General features: G+C 40.4%; 1 protein-coding gene across 3 annotated transcripts; it reads right to left on the bottom strand.

Annotated features, from left to right (window-relative positions):
• Nucleotides 1–257: 257 nt before the first annotated feature.
• Nucleotides 258–4,500, bottom strand: LOC121882652 (mucin-5AC-like). 3 transcript variants are annotated; one of them, XM_042391049.1, is made up of 12 exons: nucleotides 4,154–4,500; nucleotides 3,762–3,832; nucleotides 3,513–3,634; nucleotides 3,216–3,247; nucleotides 3,033–3,066; nucleotides 2,851–2,907; nucleotides 2,553–2,591; nucleotides 2,410–2,439; nucleotides 2,098–2,269; nucleotides 1,536–1,645; nucleotides 1,206–1,380; nucleotides 258–791 (listed from the first exon to the last, which is right to left on the bottom strand). In XM_042391049.1, exons 4-12 carry the CDS (start codon nucleotides 3,225–3,227, stop codon nucleotides 692–694), a joined length of 729 nt encoding a protein of 242 aa, XP_042246983.1. In that variant the 5' UTR covers nucleotides 3,228–3,247; nucleotides 3,513–3,634; nucleotides 3,762–3,832; nucleotides 4,154–4,500; the 3' UTR covers nucleotides 258–691. The 3 variants fall into 3 exon arrangements, with proteins under 3 accessions (XP_042246983.1, XP_042246984.1, XP_042246982.1); XM_042391050.1 differs by lacking the exon at nucleotides 3,762–3,832; XM_042391048.1 differs by having other exon boundaries at nucleotides 3,513–3,832.
• Between the last annotated feature and the right edge of the window lie 16,902 nt (nucleotides 4,501–21,402).

Raw genomic sequence — 21,402 nt, forward strand, 5'->3', positions numbered from 1 at the left:
GTCAACTCAGATATAGAACTCAGATCCAGTGACTTATGCTTTCCCACATTCCCATACTGCTGTTGCACTGCACTACTGTTAAGCACCTCCTACCGTCAATATACCATATTAATTCTCACCATCTGTTAAAAACATATAAGTCTCATAGAAAACCATAACTTCATGTAAGCCTATGAGTTTGTTAGTAAAACCTTCAGCTGGGTAGAGTTGTTATGGGTGGAACATAATGACAAAAGAGATTTGCTGTTTATTAGTAATTTTATTGCTGCTGATTTGATCCTTACAGTAATCATATAAGATAATGATTCCATAATCACTAAAAAGAAAAGATAGACTGATAAAGCATGGAAGACATTGTGAAGTGTCCAGGTAGGAAAAGCACAGATGCAAACAAAAAAATGAATTATTGCTGAATTCCATTTGACTGCTTTGGATTCAGGGTCCTGGTATTGTGCATGCTGGCGCACTGTCACATCATCATGACATCATAACGGGAAGCTCGAATACAACGGAGCCATCATTAATGTTATTTGTAACACCTGTGCTTTTGCTATAAGTCAAAATGTCCACTGTGAAAAAGGCCCATTAAAAACAAGTAAAAAACAACATTAGAAAAGAAAAAAAACATCTGATGAAAATTAAAGTAATAAGAATCTGAATGTCTTCTCTCCCCATCGTTATCAGGCAGGGCTTAATATTTGCATGGGCACCCAAACCGAACTTTGTAGTCGCGGCACGTGCCAGATTTCTGGTCCTTTTTGCGGCAAACAAATCCCTGAGTTGGGTTGTAACTGAAAAATGATTCAAAGAGATTAGTGAGTCAGTATGCTATTCAAAGCAAAATGTTTTTTATTTGTTCGAAAAATTTCAAACAAGAATTTCTTTTTAACGAGGTACTTTGCTAAAACCATAAATATTGAATATGACAACAACATGATCTATTTTGTAAAAATATTGTCATTTAAAGCTGTTAGAACAAGAATGAAGTAACATTTCAGCTAGCTTTAAAAGTTTCAGATACTATGGGCTCATTAAAGTTTCAACAAATGTAATGTAAATATTCATCAACAAAGTTTCCATTTACTGTTTAAGGAATAGTTCCATTGACAAAGATTTGGTAAAGAATTGTCAATGTTGAGAAGTTGTGAATTTTTAAAAAATACTTCATGTAAACTTTTACATTCTTTCCCTATAAGGCAACTTACAGATGGAAGATCTCCCCTGTAGAGATGGCTGGGGTCAGTGTATCGGTGGTAACAGCCTCTATGTACAGAGGGAAGTCACAAATTTGTCCTGGGTACTGTTTCTTCAGAGCACTCAAAGTCTCCCAGTCCCCAGTTCCACTGGGATCGTCACGGTCATACCACTTGGTCCAGCATACTGCAAGGAGCAATAAATCAAGAGAAAGAGGGTGACTAGTGGGAAACTGCCGAGCCGAAGTGCCAACGTAAATGAATGCTTACGCACACAAACAATGAAAGAGAAGGAGAAATCCACTTTGCATTAGCAACATAAAGAACGTGCTCATACAGTACCTCCTCCACCGCAGAAAGGGGGATGACAGCTGAAACGAACACGATAATCATTACACATCTTTGTGGGTTGGTCCTTGTTTTTGCAGATGAATCCTACAGATGGGTCTGATCTGAAAGAGGAAACACAGAGTGATACTTACTGAAATAAACTGCTTGCATTTTATTTGCATGGACTGCCAGATGCATGTGGAATAAAACACAATGAATACTTAAACATTTTTCTGATTGTTTTAAGACATTTTGGATATTACACATGCAATATTGTGACTGACAAATGAGAGGACACTCTCTAAATAGGAGAAAATTAGACCCAATTAACAATTAACATAAATGTGTATATTGCATCCTTTTAATAATTGTTCAGTTGCATAAAATGTGTTGCTGTGTACGCTGTGTTATCCTGATGCTCAGTGGTTACCAAGTACAAAATAAAATACAGTAGAATAGAATATGAAAAGTACAAACAAACAACATTAATGCAACACATTCAGTAGATCAATACGAAAAATATGAATCACTGCATGAAACACATTCAAATTATTCATCCTGGTACCGTACTTACTGAGTGTTGAGATCACCTGCTGTAGTCACACTGAGACCAGAAAGAGTTTGGGCCTCGATATCCACTGGTTTAGGGCAGATCTTTCCTGGGTTCTCCTTACGAAGATTGTAGAGGGTCTCCCAGTCTCCAGTTCCACTGGGATTATCTCTGTCAAACCAGTCTGTCCAGCATTCTGGACAAAGGTATTCAAATTGTCAGCAATAGACATTTGAAATCGTTCTAATTGCACATATTGTGGTTTGGTCTAGATGAGCGTCAAATACAAAGACAGATGCAACGTAATTGTAAAAACAAAAGGTGTAATCAACTTACGAATGTGGGTGGGATAGTAGCAGGGCCACCCTGAATGGAGTTTAAAAAACAATGGGTATTAGACCTTTCCATACAAAATGATCCACAGAATGGTTTAGTCTGTGCTTTGAATGTCAAGATAACTACTTGAAGGAATCTCTAACCTAGCTTAACAGGAGGGAGGAGGTGTGAAAGACCTGCTCCTGTATGAAAAAAGAAGATATTTTTAACAGTTTTACTTTACAACTACGTTACAAGAACCTGATGGAAAAACAGAAACAAAAACATCAAAAACACAGTGGTGCAGGTGTTAAAAATGCCTGATTTAATATTAAATTAAAATTCTCTTAATTAAAGTTTTCTCATGTAACAAAAAGAGGTTTGCTCTGCTTGTCTTAAAAGCTTCATGATTAGATGGATGGAAAGGTAGGAATTTTACCAAACTACAGTGAAGGGTCTTACGTTTTTCATCCGTTGATGTCACTGAGTTTGACCCATCAACAGCCTGCTGGTGGCTTTCTGATAAAGATAATCATAGGATGTTGTATATTGTATATATTTCTGATAGATATTGTAGAGTAGTAAGAATTGAACATATGATCGTTGTTTATTGATGATTATTGTTGTTATTGAGATGGACCTACCAATAAGCAATCCTGCAACAATGGCAACACTTAACTATTAGAGAGATTAGAAAATGGAAAAGGTCAGGATCACAGAATAGAACATACTGTGTATATAGAACTTGTAAATGTATATAGAAAATGTCAAAAACACAGATTTACATTGAAAAATTTGGACTTATAATACAAAAGGTTACACATTACCAATTTGATCATGGCTGCAAATAGTGAGACACCTGTTGGGAGAGTAATTTGCATTAATGAATCTTAATAAACAAGAAATATGTTTGCAACATTCATTGAGATGTACATACACAATCTGAATATTAAGTTAAACCATTTTACCTGAAGTAAAATATAAATTATAGACAATATTGTTAGACCTCACTTATAAACAGTTTTTAAGTGTGTCATGGTAAATATAAGTGAAGCAAGAAGCATTCTGGCTGAATCAGAGATTACATGAAATTTCTATACAAAAACAAAATAGAGTCACCTCACCCACAGGACCTCTCAGTAGATTTGAATGTTACTCTGAACTTCTGGCTGGCTTAATGAACCTCTCTTCGGTCTCTCTCCACCTAAATATACTGCTTTATCACAATCTGGAAGATATCCATTACCTGACACCAAATAAACAGTTACACTAACTGGGATTATGTGTTTCTGAACACACCCAGAGAAAACAATTCCCCATTCAAAAAACTTGCAATCCTAGAACAAGATATGTTAGAAAACAATTGTACTTACATTCCTACAGGTTGAATGAGAAAATAATAGCTGGAGATAAGGTTTACAGCCTCACCATTCTTCTGCAGAACCTTAAAATGTAGGTACACAATAGGTTTCATATCCTGTTTCAAAATTCCCTGACTGCGGCATTTCAGCTCCTTTACCATAAAAAGAGCTGAGAGGTTCAATAGAACACAGAAAATGTATTGGGTTGTCGACCAGGTCATATACCCTATTATATACTGGTTACTAGATAGATAGATAGATAGATAGATAGATAGATAGATAGATAGATAGATAGAGAGAGAGAGAGAGAGAGAGAGAGAGAGAGAGAGAGAGAACAGAACACATCATTAGACTGCTTATCTGAAACTATGACGATAATGAACATTTACAACTGGAGTGCTTACCTTCTTGGTGGGTGACAGCTGAAGTTGCACAGCTGCAGCGAATGCCAATCCAGACAGGAATTTGGCTGCCTCTTGCAGTTAAAGACAGCTGTCATGCTTTCTCTGCACTTTTAAAAAGATGATTCAAGTGCAAGTGGCTGATAGGAATTGGTGCACAGCACCTGAGTTAGTAGCAGCAATGTAGTAATTTTAGAAACTGTTTAAATGTTTTGGTTATATAAAGTGGAAAATATGTCTCACACTAACAGAACATCCTCACACCTGTGCACATGAAGTCTCATTCAGTTTGAGAGGTCAAAGTAAACTGGTTTGGTAAGATCTTTCTACTTACAAAGGGTGACAATGACCTCTATGTTCACTCCACTGTCCCAGGGGAATTTCCAACATGACTGTCCAGCATTTAGAACAAGGAGACTAGACAAGTTGTAATTGTGAGGCAATATGAAAAAAAAAATCTTTCAAATTTAAATCATTATATCATTTAAACCTGCATTAATAGATTTTTTGGACACTTGGGAGGCAGTGTAATAAGCTGTAAACACAAAACTGATATATTATCACCTACGTTACACTGACATGTACGTTAGCAAACAGTGGCTTTGCTGACTTTGAGCAAGATAAGCATTCATTTGTTGTTGTGTTTCTGGTCATTTGATGAATGTAAGTCAGATAATCACTTTCCTTATAGCTTTGTTTTGGTCTCCACCACCTCCCGGGAGATATCTGCATCTCCACTACAGTATGTTAACTAGCTAGTCGCTAACATTGAAAAGTCTGTCTGCCATATAGTGTAAAGCATACACTGGGTTTTTAGAGCTTTTTCACTGAAACCAGCTGCCTGCTGTAGCTTGAAGCAATGCTGATGAGAACAGTGAGAGTGAACCAAAACTGAGTTAAAAGATGCTAAAAAGCTCCATGTAGAACTGAGAAGAACTGCAGTCAGGTGATAATTTCTTGTGGGTTCATTACTACAAGCAACCTCTTTCACATTAGTAATTTGATGAACCATTACTTACTGTAGCAATTAATGCAAAAGCACACAACTTTTCCTTTATGTGCATTTTTAAAACATTAGAAAAGAATTTAAAAAAAACTGTGAAATAATAATGAGAAAAATTGAAAAAATGCATCTCTTGCTATACATTGTATTAACTGAAAAAGTTTATGGGCAGTGCTTTTTAAATTAATTATACAGCCAATCCCTTTACAAGTAAAATAACTGAAAACAACTTGCATAGGTAATCTCTCTTGGAAATGAGAAGTAACATTTTCTCAGGAAATGTGTGCAGCACAGGTCCAGGGATTTCTTCTTTATCTACATCCTCTTATTATGTTAATGTCAGAGATACGGTATATGATGCATCATGTCAAAATGCTATTTTTTATCTGCAAGTGTTTTGACAAACTCTCTGGGTTCCCGCCTCCTCTCTTAGTTTTTCTAATCATCCAGCATCGCTGATTACTACATTGACTTGCCAGCATTTTGTCACACATACAAGATCAGACTATGGCTGCCCTTTTTCAGTGTCCACTCTGTGCAGCGGTTGTGTGTACACTAATTAATTGCCCTTTGAGAAGAATAGCTACCTCCCTCTGTTCAATAGAAGCTGGGGATAGTCTCTGTCTATTCATACATCAGCATTAAACTTTGTCATCTGAAGGGGCCAGCGTAATATTTTACACTAAATTGTGCTTTGGACTGGATGCCAAAGTACAAATGACAGCATGGTGTAGACTCATTTATCACCCGCACCCCCTACCCCCCTCCAACATACACACACCTCCCTCTATCTCTGTACCCCTACACACTACCAGTCTCTCTCTCTCTCTCTCTTTCCCTGTCTCCATGGAAATCATTGGTGTCTCCATCCTCCTGTGGTGAAGGAGCTGACTGCAGACTTTCTGTTGACCATCGGCACCATTTACACAGATGGAGTTCTGAGAAAACACAATTTATAGGTGGTATCTAACACACATGCACACACACTTTCAGGTTCATCTATCTTTTTGAAAGCCCTCCACTGACCCATTGACTACATTAATCTCATAACATCAAAGAGGCATATAAATAATGCCCACCACTATCACTATACAGCTCCCCTCAAATTATGTTCACATGAAACTAACCTACATTAGCAGTTTATGTCCATCAGCAACTCTCGATGCCAATTAAAGCAGCAAGTAGTGTGATGGTCATGTAATGCAGTGATCAGTTAGCATGCGGAGGTTGGATGATGGATGAGAGCACACTGCAGCAGTCAACACTAATTTGCACAAGTGTTCTGACAATCTTGATTACTCGAATCATGTGACAGAAGGAAAAAAATCTAATAATCTTACTTTGTTTTGTTATTTCTTTGTGGCAAATGTGTCCCTGCATGAGTATATGTGTTATGTTACACTGTACTCACTGGTCATCTGACACCCTCATGAAAAAAACAAAAGTCTCCAGAAAATGATCTCACTTCACAAATATTATTGTCACAGCTGCAGTCAGGGAGTATTTTCAGGCAGCACACAAGGCATGTTTTGATAAAAAAGAAAAACAAGTAGATATTTATGGGATGGTTTGCGCAAATTACACTATGTATAATCCACAGAACACACACTCAACAGTTTTCATATGAGCTATTTCTGTGGTAGAAAGTATTTCCAATGAAAACTTTGGAGTAACAGGACATCTTTTCTGGGATGACAAGTTACTGTTGAATGTTTTAATGTAATTTCTCAATGATGTGTGCACCACAGATAAACCATTATAAACCAAATACCATTCACTTGTTTTATATTTGGGTAGAGGCAGAAATCTCTGCGACAGATATCTCTAAACTTGGACAAATAAAACTGGACAAAAACTATCTGCATGACCAGATGGGGGCATATGAGAAAACATGTTTCTTTGTGATCTTGGAGAATGCAGTGTGCAATGTAAAGTGAAGTATTCTTCTTTGTTCATTTTATCTACCAAATCTTTATTCTTATCTTAATCTTTAACACAATTCCTAACCCTAGAAAAGTGCAGTTCTTAACTACACTGACACATTTCTTCACTAAAACTCAGGCTCCCATTTGAATAAACCTGAAAGCACACACAAACACACAAATCATACCTTTGTATTTATATATCTGTTACTGAATATCTCAGCTCTGTCAGTGCTAAAAGCAGCAGGAAGGCACAAGGCCATTTGTAATGGCTTGCAGCTGAAATGTTGCTCACACACTCGATACACAAAGATGGCTGTATGTCTATGACACAAATCTGTGACCTTCCAATGCTCTCCACCCACCTCTAATGAAGCAGGGAGTCATAAACAGTACTGTAACAGTTACATTAGTGAGCCACTTCTGCAACTGGCTCTCTTAGTCACTTACTGATATTACAAATGTTTTATCTGAGGCAGTAATATCTGTTGATTTGGTCTCTTTTGTTTACCCATGAATAATTTTGCTTGTCATTTTCTTTTTTGTTTACCCATGAATAGTTTTGCTTGCCCTCACAACAAACCAGGTGAGGAAAGAACTCAAAAGGATCAAGGTGAGAAAAGCTGTGGGTCAGGATGACAACAGCTCAGGGCTTGTCAAGTCCTGCAGACCAGCTGTGTGGGATAGTTGAGCATATTTTCATCCTGAGTCTGAAACTGGAGAGAGCGCCACAGCTGTGGAAAACATCCTGCGTGGTACCACTGCCAAAGACCCTACACCCCAAGGACCTCAACAGCTATAGGCCGATGGCACTGACATCCCACCTCATGAAGACCCTGGAGAGTAGTCATGTAACAGAACGTAGTTAATCCATGATCTGTACGGATTGCCCCCATGGTTCAGCACGCATGTGAACGACAGATTAACTGCAAAATTCAGTGTCTCATTTAAGACAAAGTAACCAAACTGCTGTAAGTAGAGATCATGGACAGACACCGTGTCACTAACAGGGATTTTGAAGAGCAACGACCAAACCAGCATCTAATGGCCCGAAGTGACATCTGCAGGTATGTTCACATGCTGTTTAATGTGCTGCAGCTGAGTAGCTAATTAGTTATCTAGCTGCTAACTGATGTTAGTGTTGCACTTTTCCCCATTGAATGTTTGTTTGGTGGCTCGTTCAGCAAGCTAAGCTGCAGGACAAGATTTTTGTTCATGTTTGTGAGTTATAATCAAGATTTGATGATGTGGACACAGGCTATTGGTTCATTCACTACCATGTTTAAAGGAGGAAGGTATCATACCTCATATTGCAATTTAATTTAACAATTGATCACTGAATATTTTATATATTTTAAGATTTTATTTAAACATTGGACATCTTGAATGTTGTTTTCATTTAAGACCATGGGCAGGAGTTCCTTGCTCTAAGTATTTTACAGAATATATGGAAAGCAAAGTTTTATTTGTCTCTCCTTTTTTCTTTTTTTGCTGATCTGAAAATGATCCAATCCATGACTCAAATCCGTTATATGATCCGAACCATGAGTTTTGTGATCGTTTCACCCCTACTGGAGAGGCTGGTGCTTGTCCATCTCCGCCCCTTGGTGAGCCCATCAAAGGACCCGCTATAGTTTGCCTATGAACCTTGCATTTGGGTGGATGACAGCATCATCTGCCTCCTACATAGATCCCTCTCTCACCTGGAAAAGGCTGGGAGCACTGTGAGAATCATGTTTTTTGATTTCTCCAGTGCCTTCAGTACCATGAAGCCCACACTTCTGAGGGACAAGTTGGAGCGCACAGGGGTGGACTGCCACCTCACAGCATGGATCCTGGACTACCTCATCAACCGATGACAGTATGCAAGGATACAGGACTGTTAGTCAGACATGGTTGTCTCCAGCACGGGGGCCCCCAAGGAACAGTTCTGGCTCCCTTCCTCTTCACCCTCTATGCTGCAGACTTCATGCATGACTTAGCTAACTTCCACCTGCAAAAGTTCTCTGAAGGCTCCACCGCTGTCTTCCCCATCACAGATGGGGACAACACAGAATACAGAGAACTGACCCAGGGCTTTGTGGACTGGTGCCAGCGGAACCACCTCCACATCAATGCAGGTAAAACCAAAGAGCTGGTGGTGGACTTCCACAGGTGCAAACACTCTCCTCCTGTACCAGTGAACATCCAGGGAATGGACACTGACAAGTACCTGGGTGTTCACCCGAATAATAAAATGGACTGGGCTGACAATACAAATGCACTTTATAAGAAGGGCAGGGGGCCCTCCTGAGGACCTTTTTTGACTCTGTGTTGGCGTCAGCCATCTTCTATGGAGAGGTCTGCTGGGGCAGCAGCATCTCAACTACTGACAGGAAGAAACTTAACAGACTGCTTAAGAAGGCCAACTCTTTCCTTGGATGCCCCCTTGACCCAGTGGAGATGGTGGGAGAAAGGAGAATGATGGCTATGCTATCATCCCTGATGGAGAACATGTCCCACCCCGTACAGGACACTCTGACAGCACTGGACAGCTCCTACAGTGACAGGCTGCTTCACCCGCGGTATGTGCAGGAGAGACACTGCGGGTCCTTCCTTCTTGCTGCCGTCAGACAAGACAGACAACACTGCTCCCAGTAGACCACACACACCAAAACTGACAAATTCACTCTTACGCAATATCAATATATACAAAATTTTTTCGATATCAATATTTCCTATGTGCAATACTGTGAATTCAGCTGTTGAGCCTGTTTACTTATTTATCTGTTACTGATGCTTCTTGCTATTGCGCTGTCCCCTTTGCTGCTGTAACACTGCAAATTTCCCTGCTGTGGTATTAATGAAGGGTTATCTTATTTTATCTTATCTTATTTTCTGACACAATGTTCCCAGATGTTAGCCAGTGTCATTGTGACCTAATAACAGCTGACTGCTGTTTTTTTTTAAAAAAAAAAAAGAATATTTACAACATTATGTTGGCTTGAAGGTTAAAATACTGTTACATCTGAAGCGGTCAGTGCCATAATGAATGTCATATGCTAGTGATGATAGACATGCACCAAAAAGTCGATTTTCTTTGTATATTCATCATATCCTCTGAGAGTAGCTTTGTCCTCAGTATCCAACTGTTAAAATTCCTTTGCAATAGAAAGTGGCCTGAGGATAATTATGTAAAGTAGAGGTAAGAAAATGAAAATGTGGTAAGGGTTTAATTATCACTGGAAATGAACTTCACATTGCATGAAGGCAAGGAAGACATAGAGCACTTATGAGGCACAGATTCTTATAATCTACTGTTTAAATGCGTCTCCCTGTGTCTGGCACATCTTTAGGGTGCACAAAATGTTCATCTACTGATATGTTGTTGCTTATTTATTGGTGTTACGTATTAGTGTCTGCAAGCAAGAAGTTGGCAAGAAATAGGAGAATGATTCAGGCTTCAGAAATGACAGCAATCCTTTTCCAATTTGGAAAATGTTGTTTGTGAACCTTTGCACATTATTGTTAAAGGGTATTATTATGTCTGCTGCACATGCAAATTGGGACTACAGGAAAAATCTAATACATGTAAATGCAGTGGTGGGTTATTTTATTGATGCATGCATTAATTCCTGGAGAATTCATGCCATAAAATATGCATGTGTGTATTTTCGAGGAGTGAGTGAGAGTGTGAGGACTCATTGATATTTTTATCAGGCCAGCAAAATCCTTCTAGACCCCCCGTTGACCCACTCTTTAATACATGCTGTATACACACACGCCTGCACTTGTGTGTACACACGCCAACCTTTTATTGGTCTTAACTGTGCCTCTGTGTGAAGTGTGTCTGTCAGTAGAGCTCTTATACGTCATCATTCGTCTTGCATCCTGACAAGCATTCAATCAAACACTGGCCTCCAGGATTGAGCCGGAACCCTTCTCCACAGGGATGGCTGTTACCATGGTAACTGTGGAGGTGTACGACCCATCAACAAGCCTGGGAATGCAATTTTGCCTTGTTTTTTTCCCTGGGAAAACATCAACTTCGTGTTAGTTTATGTCTCTCCCTGTTTCTTTCTCTCTGGTTTTCCTCATGTGGAGGAGTGTATTTTTCCCTTTTGCTCTCACTTACAATACTGGGGGCTTGTGGGTAACGATGTGCCACAGGTGTGTCAGAGTACAAGGTTTTACCCATCAATTGTCAGCCTGGAAAATCTCTACTCTAGTTTTCCAATACAGGCTGCAGAACCATGTGCAGCCTTGTACCAGATAAAAGTCTGCACTGGATGTGATGATTAGAGTTTAAATGATTTAGAAAAAATACATACGGTAATATAATTGTTAATGAGTAAAATGCTCTAATAAGAGTGCATTAAGTCTGAAACAATATTTGTTGTTAGATGCTAAGTTAACCCTTTCATGCATAGTGGTCACTACAGTGGACAGCTATTCAAAAGCCATTTTCTTAGATATACATGGGTTTTGATGGTATAGTTGCACATTACCCACCACAGTGGGCTCTAGTGTGTCATCCCATACACTGCCATCCATTGGCCAGCCTTTGTAAGTGCAACACAAATTTCTCAAAACAAAGATGGCCGCCGGCCGGCCGGAAACACTCAGCAGCTCAGGAATATCTCGCCAATCCTTCTATGATAGTAGACCTTTGCAGGTAAATAAAATTTTGTAACATCAAGTAACAACTAAGGAGTAATACAATTGTTAAAATTTCCAAGTATTGATTTTATGTTGGTAGAAAATGACGATTAATCATCTGTCCACTAAGTTGGACATCATGCATCGCTGGCTATATTTCAACTACAATTATACTATTACTGCAACTTTGTTGTTCTTGAAAATACTTAATCTGCAGTAACTTTTTTGGCTATAAATCATTGATTTTATCTTATTAGAATGTAACTTGCAGTTTTAGGGGGCTAAAGATACTGAGGGAGCTGAGGGGGTTGAGGATCCTGAGGATGCTGATGATGCTGAGGATGCTGAGGGGGCTGAGGATGCTGAGGAAATGCCTGGCACCTCAAAAGAATGTCTGGATTAGAAAAGATAGATCTTCTGCATTTTAAGTCATCTGTAGCTCATGTGCTAATAAATGCAGTAAGACAGAGGGAAGAGGCTGGGGAGTCACGAACAAGGTTCAGTGTTTTTGCATTGCATTGGACAGTATTAGAATATGTTAAAATATGTTAAAACATTAGTTTAACAGCTTTGAAAATATATATTATTTTATAGTTTTCAAATAATATACAATTTTATTAATTGGTTTGTTAAATACATATTCCTAAAGTTGAAAACTCAAACGCCTGCTGTCCACCTGAGTGGACATGTGAAAAACTCCTTGAAAAATATAAGTTTAAAACAAATGAAGTTCAAATATTTTTTTTCATGCCTAAAGGGGAATAAAAACACTTAGAAAAAAAAATCCTGACTGAGGTTATCATAATTCATGCATGAAAGGGTTAAAAAAATGTTAAAATAAAATTACTTGCCTAAAGTCTGTAATTAATAAAAGTTTTGTGTACCTCGTTGTAAAATGTTACCTGGTGTTGTTATTGTGCACTGAATCATTACCTTTTCATTAGTTAGCAAGTTTGTGTCCACTAGAGTGGTTCATCATGCTGGAGCAAGTTCACAAAGAATGGATTGAAAGATGGCCACTGATAAATGTGTACTTGCATAGCGCCTTTCTAGTCTTCTGACCACTCAAAGCGCTTTTTACACTACAAATCACATTCACACACTGAGTGGGTACAGGGGCTACCAAGGGGGCTGCAAGGTCCCAACCTGCCCATCACAGGAAATCAAATCATTCACACATTGATGGCACAGCCATCACGAGCAATTTGGGGTTAAGTATCTTGCCCAAGGACTGAAGGAGCCGGGAATCGAACCGCCAATCTCCCAATTAGTAGATGACCCACTCTACCTCCTGAGCCACAGCTGCCCCACACTGATAGCACCATGGATCGTGCATCATTTGCAAGCACTATTTCCCCCGTCTCAAGGTCCAATTCATAAAAGATATTGCGCAAATGATATGACAGCACAAACATGCCCATAAAGTTCTGTAACTGAGAGTAATTTCCCCTTGTTTTGCATCTGATTGAGTGAGTGGAGCGGTTTTCAGTGTTTTAGGCTTTTCTCCACATTTCAGCACACAGATTGGTCCATGATGAAACTGCAGACAGCACAAAAGCCTCAAATTGTATGTCTTTAATTTGCAGAGCTGCGCACACACAGAGCTCTCTACAGTCACAACCAACTTTTCATGTATTTTGCTTCTTTTACTTCTCTAGTATTTCACATCTATAACATAATCTACTGAAATGTCGAATGTCAAAATACAGCTATTAATGTGGCTCAGGCAGGTCTAAAACGTGTTAGATTAATGTCTGAATCTTACTGTCTCTTCCGAGACCTTATTGTGGTGGAGGGGTTTGAGTGTCCCTGTGACCCTGGGAGCTGTGTTGTCGGGAGCAATAGCCCTTGGTAGGGTCTCTCAAGGCAAATTAGTCCCAGACTAAGAATGATTCATAGACCTCAATGAGGCAGCATTTCTGGTGTGTGGGAACCTCGTCTGGAAGAGGGAGACCGGGGCACCCTCCTGGAGCCAGGCCTGGGAGGGGAGCATCTTGTGGCTGGGCCTTGACCCGTGGGGCCTGGTTGGGCACAGCCTGAAGAAATAACATGGAGTCACCATCCTGTGGGCCAACAGCTGGTTGTGCTCACCACTATGAACAGCACCAGCTCTGGAACCGAATTCCTGGAGAGGGGCTGGACTTTCTTCTTTTCCAGAGTTGCCCAGGGTGAAAGGCACCGGGCAGGCATGGGGATACTCCCTACGGAATGAGAGGGTCACCTCTTTGCAGCTAAGTGTTGGTGGGGGGAAGACTCTGACTGTGTGTGTTTGTGTGTACGTGCTGAACAGCAGTTCAAAGTATCCAGCCTTCTTGGAGTCTCTGGGTGGTGGCCTGGAGGGGGCGCCGCCCGGCTAGTCCATAGTTCTGCTGGGAGATTTCAAAGCTCACATAGGCAATGATGGAGAAACCTGGAGGGGGGTGATTGGGAGGAACGACTTGCCTGATCTGAACCTGAGTGGTGCATTGTTATTGGACTTCTGTGCTAGCCATGGATCGGCCATAACGAACACCACGTTCAAGCATAAGGTTGTTCTGTTCATAAGTCTACCTGGTTCCAGAACACCTTAGGCCAAAGATCAATGATCATTTTTGTAGTTCTGTCACCAGATCTGTGGCTGCATGTCTTGGACACTCAGGTAAAGAGAGGAGCAAAGCTGTCAACTGATCACCACTTGGTGGTGGGTTGGATCAGGTGGTGGGGAGGCTGCCCCAGACCTGGGAGACCCAAACAAGTAGTGAGGGTGGACTGGGAATATCTGGTGGAAGCCCCTGTCTGTGAGTTCTTCAACTCCCACCTCTGGAGGAATTTCTCTTGCATCGCAGGGGAAGTTGGGGACATGGAATTCTAGTGGGCCATGTTCAGAACCTCAGTTGTGGAGGCGGCTGCTGAGAGTTGTAGCCAGAAGGCCATCAGTGCCTGTCAGGGCAGCAACCCAAGAAGAAAAAAAAAAAAAGAGGCTGTCAAGCTGAAGAAGGAGGCCTTTCAGGTCTGGCTGGCCCAGGGATCTCCTGAAGCAGCAGATGTGTACCAAAGGGCCAAAAGGGCGGCAGCTCAAGTGGTTGCTGAAGCAAAAACCCAGGTGTGGGAGGAGTTGGGGCAAGCCATGGAGAAGGACTTTCGGTTGGCCTCAAAGAAGTTCTGGCAAACCGTCAGGCATCTCAGGAAGGGGAAGCAGGGCTTAGCCCAGGCTGTTTTCCGCAGGGGTGAGGAACTGCTGACATTGATTGGGGACATTGTTGGGTGGTGGAAAGAACACTTTGAGGATCTCCTAAACCTAACCGACATGCCTTCTGTGGAGGAGGCAGAGTTGGACAACTTGGGGGAAGTCTCACTCACTCAAAAAGCTAGGTGCCAGGTGTGGATGAGATTCACCCTGAGATTCTGAGGGCTCTGGACATTGTTGGGCTGTCATGGCTGGCACGCCTCTTCAGTGTCATACAGAGACTGGGGACAGTGCTTGGACTAGCAGACTGGGGTGGTGGTTCCCATTTTAAAAAAAAGGGGACTGGAGTGTGTGCTCCAACTCTCGGGAGATCACACTACTCAGCCTCCCATGGAAAGCTTATGCCAGGGTGCTGGAGAGGAGGCTCGGGCCGATTGTTGAACCTCGGATGCAGGAGGAACAATGTGGATTCTGTCCTGGCCTTGGAACAGTGGACCAGCTCTTCACCCTTACAGGGATACTGTAATCCAGGCGTTGTACCAGACTGTTGTGATGAAGAAAGAGCTGAGCCAGAGGGCAAAGCTCTCAATTTACCGGTCGTCTACGTCCCACCCTCACCTATGGTCACGAGCTTTGGGTAGTGACTTAGAGAATTAGATCTCAGATACAAGTAGCCAAAATGACTTTCCTCCAGAGGGTGTCTGGACTCAGCCTTACAAATAGGGTGAAGCGCTCAGACATCAAGGTGGGGCTCGGAGTAGATCCAGCCAGCTGAGGTGGTTTGGGCACCTGGTTAGGATGCCTCTTTCTAGACGTGTTCCAGACATGTCCAACTGGTAGGAGACCCTGGGGCAGACCCAGACCTGCTGGAGGGACTACATATTTCTTTTGGCCTGAGCTGGCGAGCATTGCTGAGGTGAAGGATGTCTTGGTTTCCGTACTGAGTCTGAAGCCACTACGACTGAGAAACATCAGTACTGATGTTCTGTTTGTTGCCCGCAGCTGGCTGTGTGTCACAGCTGGCTGCAGCATCACACAGCAGCTGAAACGATAAGTGCGTCTCCAAACAGAGAAAGACGCTGTGCGCGTTTATGCACGCAGCAAAGCAACAGTAACTTCAAATAACTTTAAAAGGAAGGCTTTTTACATTTCCAGAGTGAATGAAGGAATCAGGAGAGAGTAGACAGAAGTGAGGAATAACCGCAGGATGTAATGGTGTTGACAGAAAAGCAAGGAGAAAGTAAAGAACTGATTCAAAAAGAAGAAGATGCAACTGATTCAAGATTTAAAGAAACAGGAAAGAGAAATACATAGAGGCAGCCCAGGCGTCAGGTGATGGAGAGACATGCACACATTCAAAACAGGAGGCAGAAAAAACTGGTAAGGTCTGACTTACAGCTGTATCTAGATGAATAACTGATCTGTACATATTTTTAAAGGCACGTCCTAACAAACAAAAGTCAAAGCACAAGATTAAAACCTGCTATAGAAGGATTTACAGATCTTTGAATACAGGCACTAACACTACACAACAACTCTATTAACAAGTTTTCTTAAGCTGTTAAAAGATTTTTGACCTCAGTAACTGTTGTAAACACAGCACTAAGATTGACAAACAGTTTCAGTTATTAGGAAACAAAATGTTGATTCATCATTCATCTGACTGATTCATCTGTAAGTCAAACTGTTGTCAATAAATGTGAACAACTGTGAACAACAAATGTGGGATAACATATGGTCACCGTTCGGATGGATGCTGGTTCGTCACATTTTGGTGTTTCATGTGGATGCAAGGCGGGTGTAACTGATGAAATATTAACCAGGGAGAATATGTTGATTTGGCTTTAAGTTTGAGCAAATTAATTCCCCATGAGTCAGTTTTGTTATTTTTTTATATTACAAACACTGATCTATATTCAGGACCAGGGGTGTGCCTGAATACAAATACGTTATTCGGCGAAGCACAAATAGTGGGTTTTTTACAAATGTTTGTTTCATATGAATATTTTAAAAATTATTTGTTTTCGGGAAGAAAAAAACCCATGTCAAATACCAGCGGACAGGTCAGTTACATCGCTATCTCAGTCTCTCTCCTCTGCTCTGCTGTTACGTCTATCAGCAGGTCTCAATGAAGGGAGTCACATCCACCTGCTACATGATGCACATTTCCTAATTTGGACATCACTCCCGGAGTTGGAGGTGTTCGCCAGAGATAAAGCTGAGCTACTGACACACGTGAAGTGCTCTCAAGGGACTCTTCATAACCTGTTCCCCTTCTCCTTTCCACAAAGTTAGGTTGTAAAAGATAAACAATAAATGAAAGGTGCAAAGCAATAATCGGCTTTGAAGTTCTTCCCTACACGTTACACGGTGTGCTATCTCTGTTTTATAGGTGTATAAATAGGTAGAGGTCTGTCTGCAATGAGGTGCTGAGTAAAGTTTTAACTCAGTGGTCAGCGCAGTCATCTATGATCTGGGAGACCAGTCCGAGACCTGGTGTGAGGACTTCCTTCGTAAGGTAGTTTATTCATGAACACTTATTGTAAAACTTTAATTTTCTTAAATTAAAAGTGTAATAAAAACAACCTCTTTCCACTTTTATTCAAATACAAATAATTTTGCTGCCTCAACAAATACAGATACAAATACAAATACTGCACATCCCTAGACCACATAGACGGTGTGAGAATCAAGATTTGGACCAATGATCAATTTGACTCATTGGTCCATATATCATTCAATGAGGCCTACGTTTATTTATGTGTTACAGTTTATGTGCATTCATTTAATTTCAGCTCAGCGTATAGAAATACAGTGATTTGGACCACTGCCTTACTGCACATGTCTATGATGACACTGTCAACACCACGTACCTGTACCTGCATATCCCGCGACAAAACTAGTAGCTTTGGGGGGCCTCCCACCCCCCTGAAAAAAAATGTATTATAAAAACTTAGCAAATTAAATGTTAATAATTCTATGTATTTACAGATTGTTGTGTTATTTCTATACTTTATACTGGTGGCATATATCATGCAGCAAACATCCAAGCAGACCCTCCTTGTGTTCTGAAGGAACCCTCTATTATTTCTTTATTTATTATCTTCTTTTAGAGTCTTGTTTTTCTTTTCAGTCATATTGATGTGACGTGTCTCAAATGATACCTATATGTTGGATTACTTGTGTCTTTGTGTGTTCACAGTTACACATCACAATTACTGTTGTATAGTAATTACTTAGTAACCAGTTAGTCCCAAATATAGCCAGCTCACATTTAACAGAATCTAATTGTATTGTTAACAAGGACAGGGAAGTTCCTTTTTATTTTATAAGGTTATGCACCAATTAACTTAAGGGGTGGACTCAAATTAGATGTTTTGGTAAGCTAATCATGAGGTAATGATGGATTACCAGTAATAACAGTTTCCATAAGGGTGAAATGGTAACTACTGGAAAGATCAATCATGAATTAATAATTAATTATAATAGGTATTTGTCAGTAAGGGTGATGCACCTCTTATGGGCACAAACACAAGCTTGGTAACTAATGGACAGGTATTCATAAAGTAGTGATTCAGTACTCAATAACAACTCAGCGTGGACCGCTTTACTTAATGGCAGTCACGAAACCGGTAACTAATGTACATGTTATCATGAAGTCATGATTCAGTACTCAGTAACAACTCAGTATGATGCACCACACTCGTGGACACAAACTTGGTAAGTATGAACAGGTAATCATTCAGTGTGCAATAACAACACCATGTGGTACACCATTTCACTTGAGGAGACACAAAAATAGAAACTAATTGCTAGGTAATAATGAAGTGATTATTTGTAATTGGTTAAGTTATTCAGAAGTAATCAAGAACTATGCATTAATTAGGGTTAGGGTTATACCCATGAGCAATCATTTACATATTATTTCATTAACGAATTATCTAACAGACCTTTCTCAATAAACTAATCATTAACTAATCATTAGCTATTCTAAAAAATTTGATTAGGAGTTACTCAAGAACTGCCTGTTAACTAATGTTTTGCTAGCAGTTAGTTCCTCATTAGCTCCTCATTTGTTCCCTGGTATCTACTCAAAATTTTGTGTACCTTATTGTAAATGTGTTACTGAGAATCTTTTTATGGCATTACCATAATTATTCTTTCAAAGTTGCTATCAGCTTTCTGTGATGGATTGCATGTCTAGAGAATCCTTCACAGTGCTGTAGGCTGATTCTCTGCTGCCCCACAGCAGAAATCATCCAGCATGTCTTACATGGAGCCTACTTGCTATTTTCACTTGACATCCTCTTTTCTCAGTGAGTAATTAAAGAGACAGTTTGGGAAAAGGGAGTGACAGGAGGTCTTCAGAGATAGCCAGTGGTCTAATTAGAACTACATATCTCCATACTCCTCCATAAAAACACTAGTCACCTATATGCTTTTACACCAGCTGTGATTTAAGTATCCCGCTGCAGAATGGGTGTTTGATGAAACCCCATTGCTGCAGGAGTTTCACTGGTGCTGAACAGCAAACAAAACAACACTCGGGAGGATTAAGGTGTTTTTTACTTCAGATTTATGTCTGAAATTATGATTAATCACCTCAGAAGAAGAGAGAAAATAAGCCATGCCTTGCACTGAACTCACAAACAGTGAACAACAAATGTGGGATAACATATGGTCACCGTTCGGATGGATGCTGGTTCGTCACATTTTGGTGTTTCATGTGGATGCAAGGCGGGTGTAACTGATGAAATATTAACCAGGGAGAATATTTATGCATGTGTTTTCATTTATACCCGACAGGCTTCTGTTGTCAAGGAAGTGAACTGATTCATTACGCTGGAGGATCATGTTTACTCATCTCAGCTCTGTATTATTTCTCATTCACAGCCCCTGCGGTGCCTATGCTCGTCCACGTTGAACGACGTTACAGCCAACTGCCAATCTGTACTCCGTTGTGCGGGCTTGCCTGCTGACAAATGGCCCGCAGGAGAGGTCCAAGGAGAGTCCTGTCAGAGGCAGTCAGTGCTTCGCTGATGCAATCTGAGGAGATATGGATGGGAGGACAGTAAAACCCAGAAAGAGAAGATAAAGACAGACAAAAAGTTCTTAAAAAGGCACTACATAATTTTATGTCTCACACGGATTTGCAAAAAAGTCTGTAATACATATACTGATTTAAAAATTCCTCCACAATCGACATGCGGCACTACACCAAGATGCAAAGATACAGTATGCTCAGTGATGATGACAACTCGTGGTGTTTTACACTTTGGCCTCAGTGTAAGCTATCTGTAATGTAAATGGATCCGCTTGGGGGTTACCCACCAGTGTGTAATTGAAAAGCCATCCACACTTGCTTGATTTACAGCTTTATTGGCTGATTATTCAGGTCAAAACTGCTGAGTCTGGTTATGATCCAGAGAGAGACAGAGTGAGAGTGAGAGAGCGATTAGAGTTGGTTTCAATCTGGCAAATATTCCCAGAAGAAGAAAAGAAACAGGGGTCAGATACAGTAGATGCCAAGAAGAAATATATCTTTCACAGGCAATTTCTTCACCCACCATCACTGTTTTATTTCATTAATCAGTAATTGTTTGTTTGATAAGAAGTTGATTGATATGTCAGATGATTACACACTAAAATGCAATGATGGAATGTAGCAAAGTGCATTTACTCAAGTATTATACTTAACTTACTTCACGTTCTACTTTATACTTAAACTACATTACAGTCTAAAGGGAAAATACATTTTACCTCATGAGATTTATTTGACATTTATTTTGCAGATTAAGATTTTTCAAAGCTTCTACAGTATGAGGATATGTTATATAGCTTAAACTACCACTACATTATATAAAGTAGTTAATATCAGCTCCACCTCAACCAACAAAACCGCAGAACTGTCTTTCATCAAGGCTCCGTTGCTGATGTGTCCTTGAGCAAGACATAGAAAGCCTGCGATGCAGAGGCAGAGTTGCAAAGTCATGCAGAAGTAAATGTCTCCTCTGGGAATCAAGAGAGTGTCAGTGAGAAAAAAAAATCACAAAATAATTTTTGGGGACGTTTCTGCTTCATCACATAGAGCTCAGTGAAGAGACCGGACAGGGAGATGGAACGTCCTACAGCAAGGACTCACAGTTAACTCCATGATGTGCTGAGTACAGCGCGTTCACCTTAATATTGCTGTTCCACCCTCATATTGCGCATTATGAATCACTTCATTGTAAACATCCTGCAGTAGTGGTCCAAATTCCAGATTTTGGTTCAACAGCCTGAAGTGGTTTGTGTGTTGAAAGCGTTGCTTTTGTGCAGTGTACTACTGAAGCTGTTCTGGTTTGGAAAAAGCACATACACTTGCAGCAATATCACAGTCAGTGTTTTGTAATAGGAACAAGGCAGAAGAAAAAACACATCCGTAAACCCTCCCTCTCTCCTTCAAACAAAATGTGTAAGTACACAGGGACACATGAACATGAACACACACACACACACACACATGCACACACACTTGAGTATC

The sequence above is a fragment of the Thunnus maccoyii genome, chromosome 17, assembly GCF_910596095.1.
Source record: "Thunnus maccoyii chromosome 17, fThuMac1.1, whole genome shotgun sequence".
Lineage (NCBI taxonomy): Eukaryota > Metazoa > Chordata > Actinopteri > Scombriformes > Scombridae > Thunnus > Thunnus maccoyii.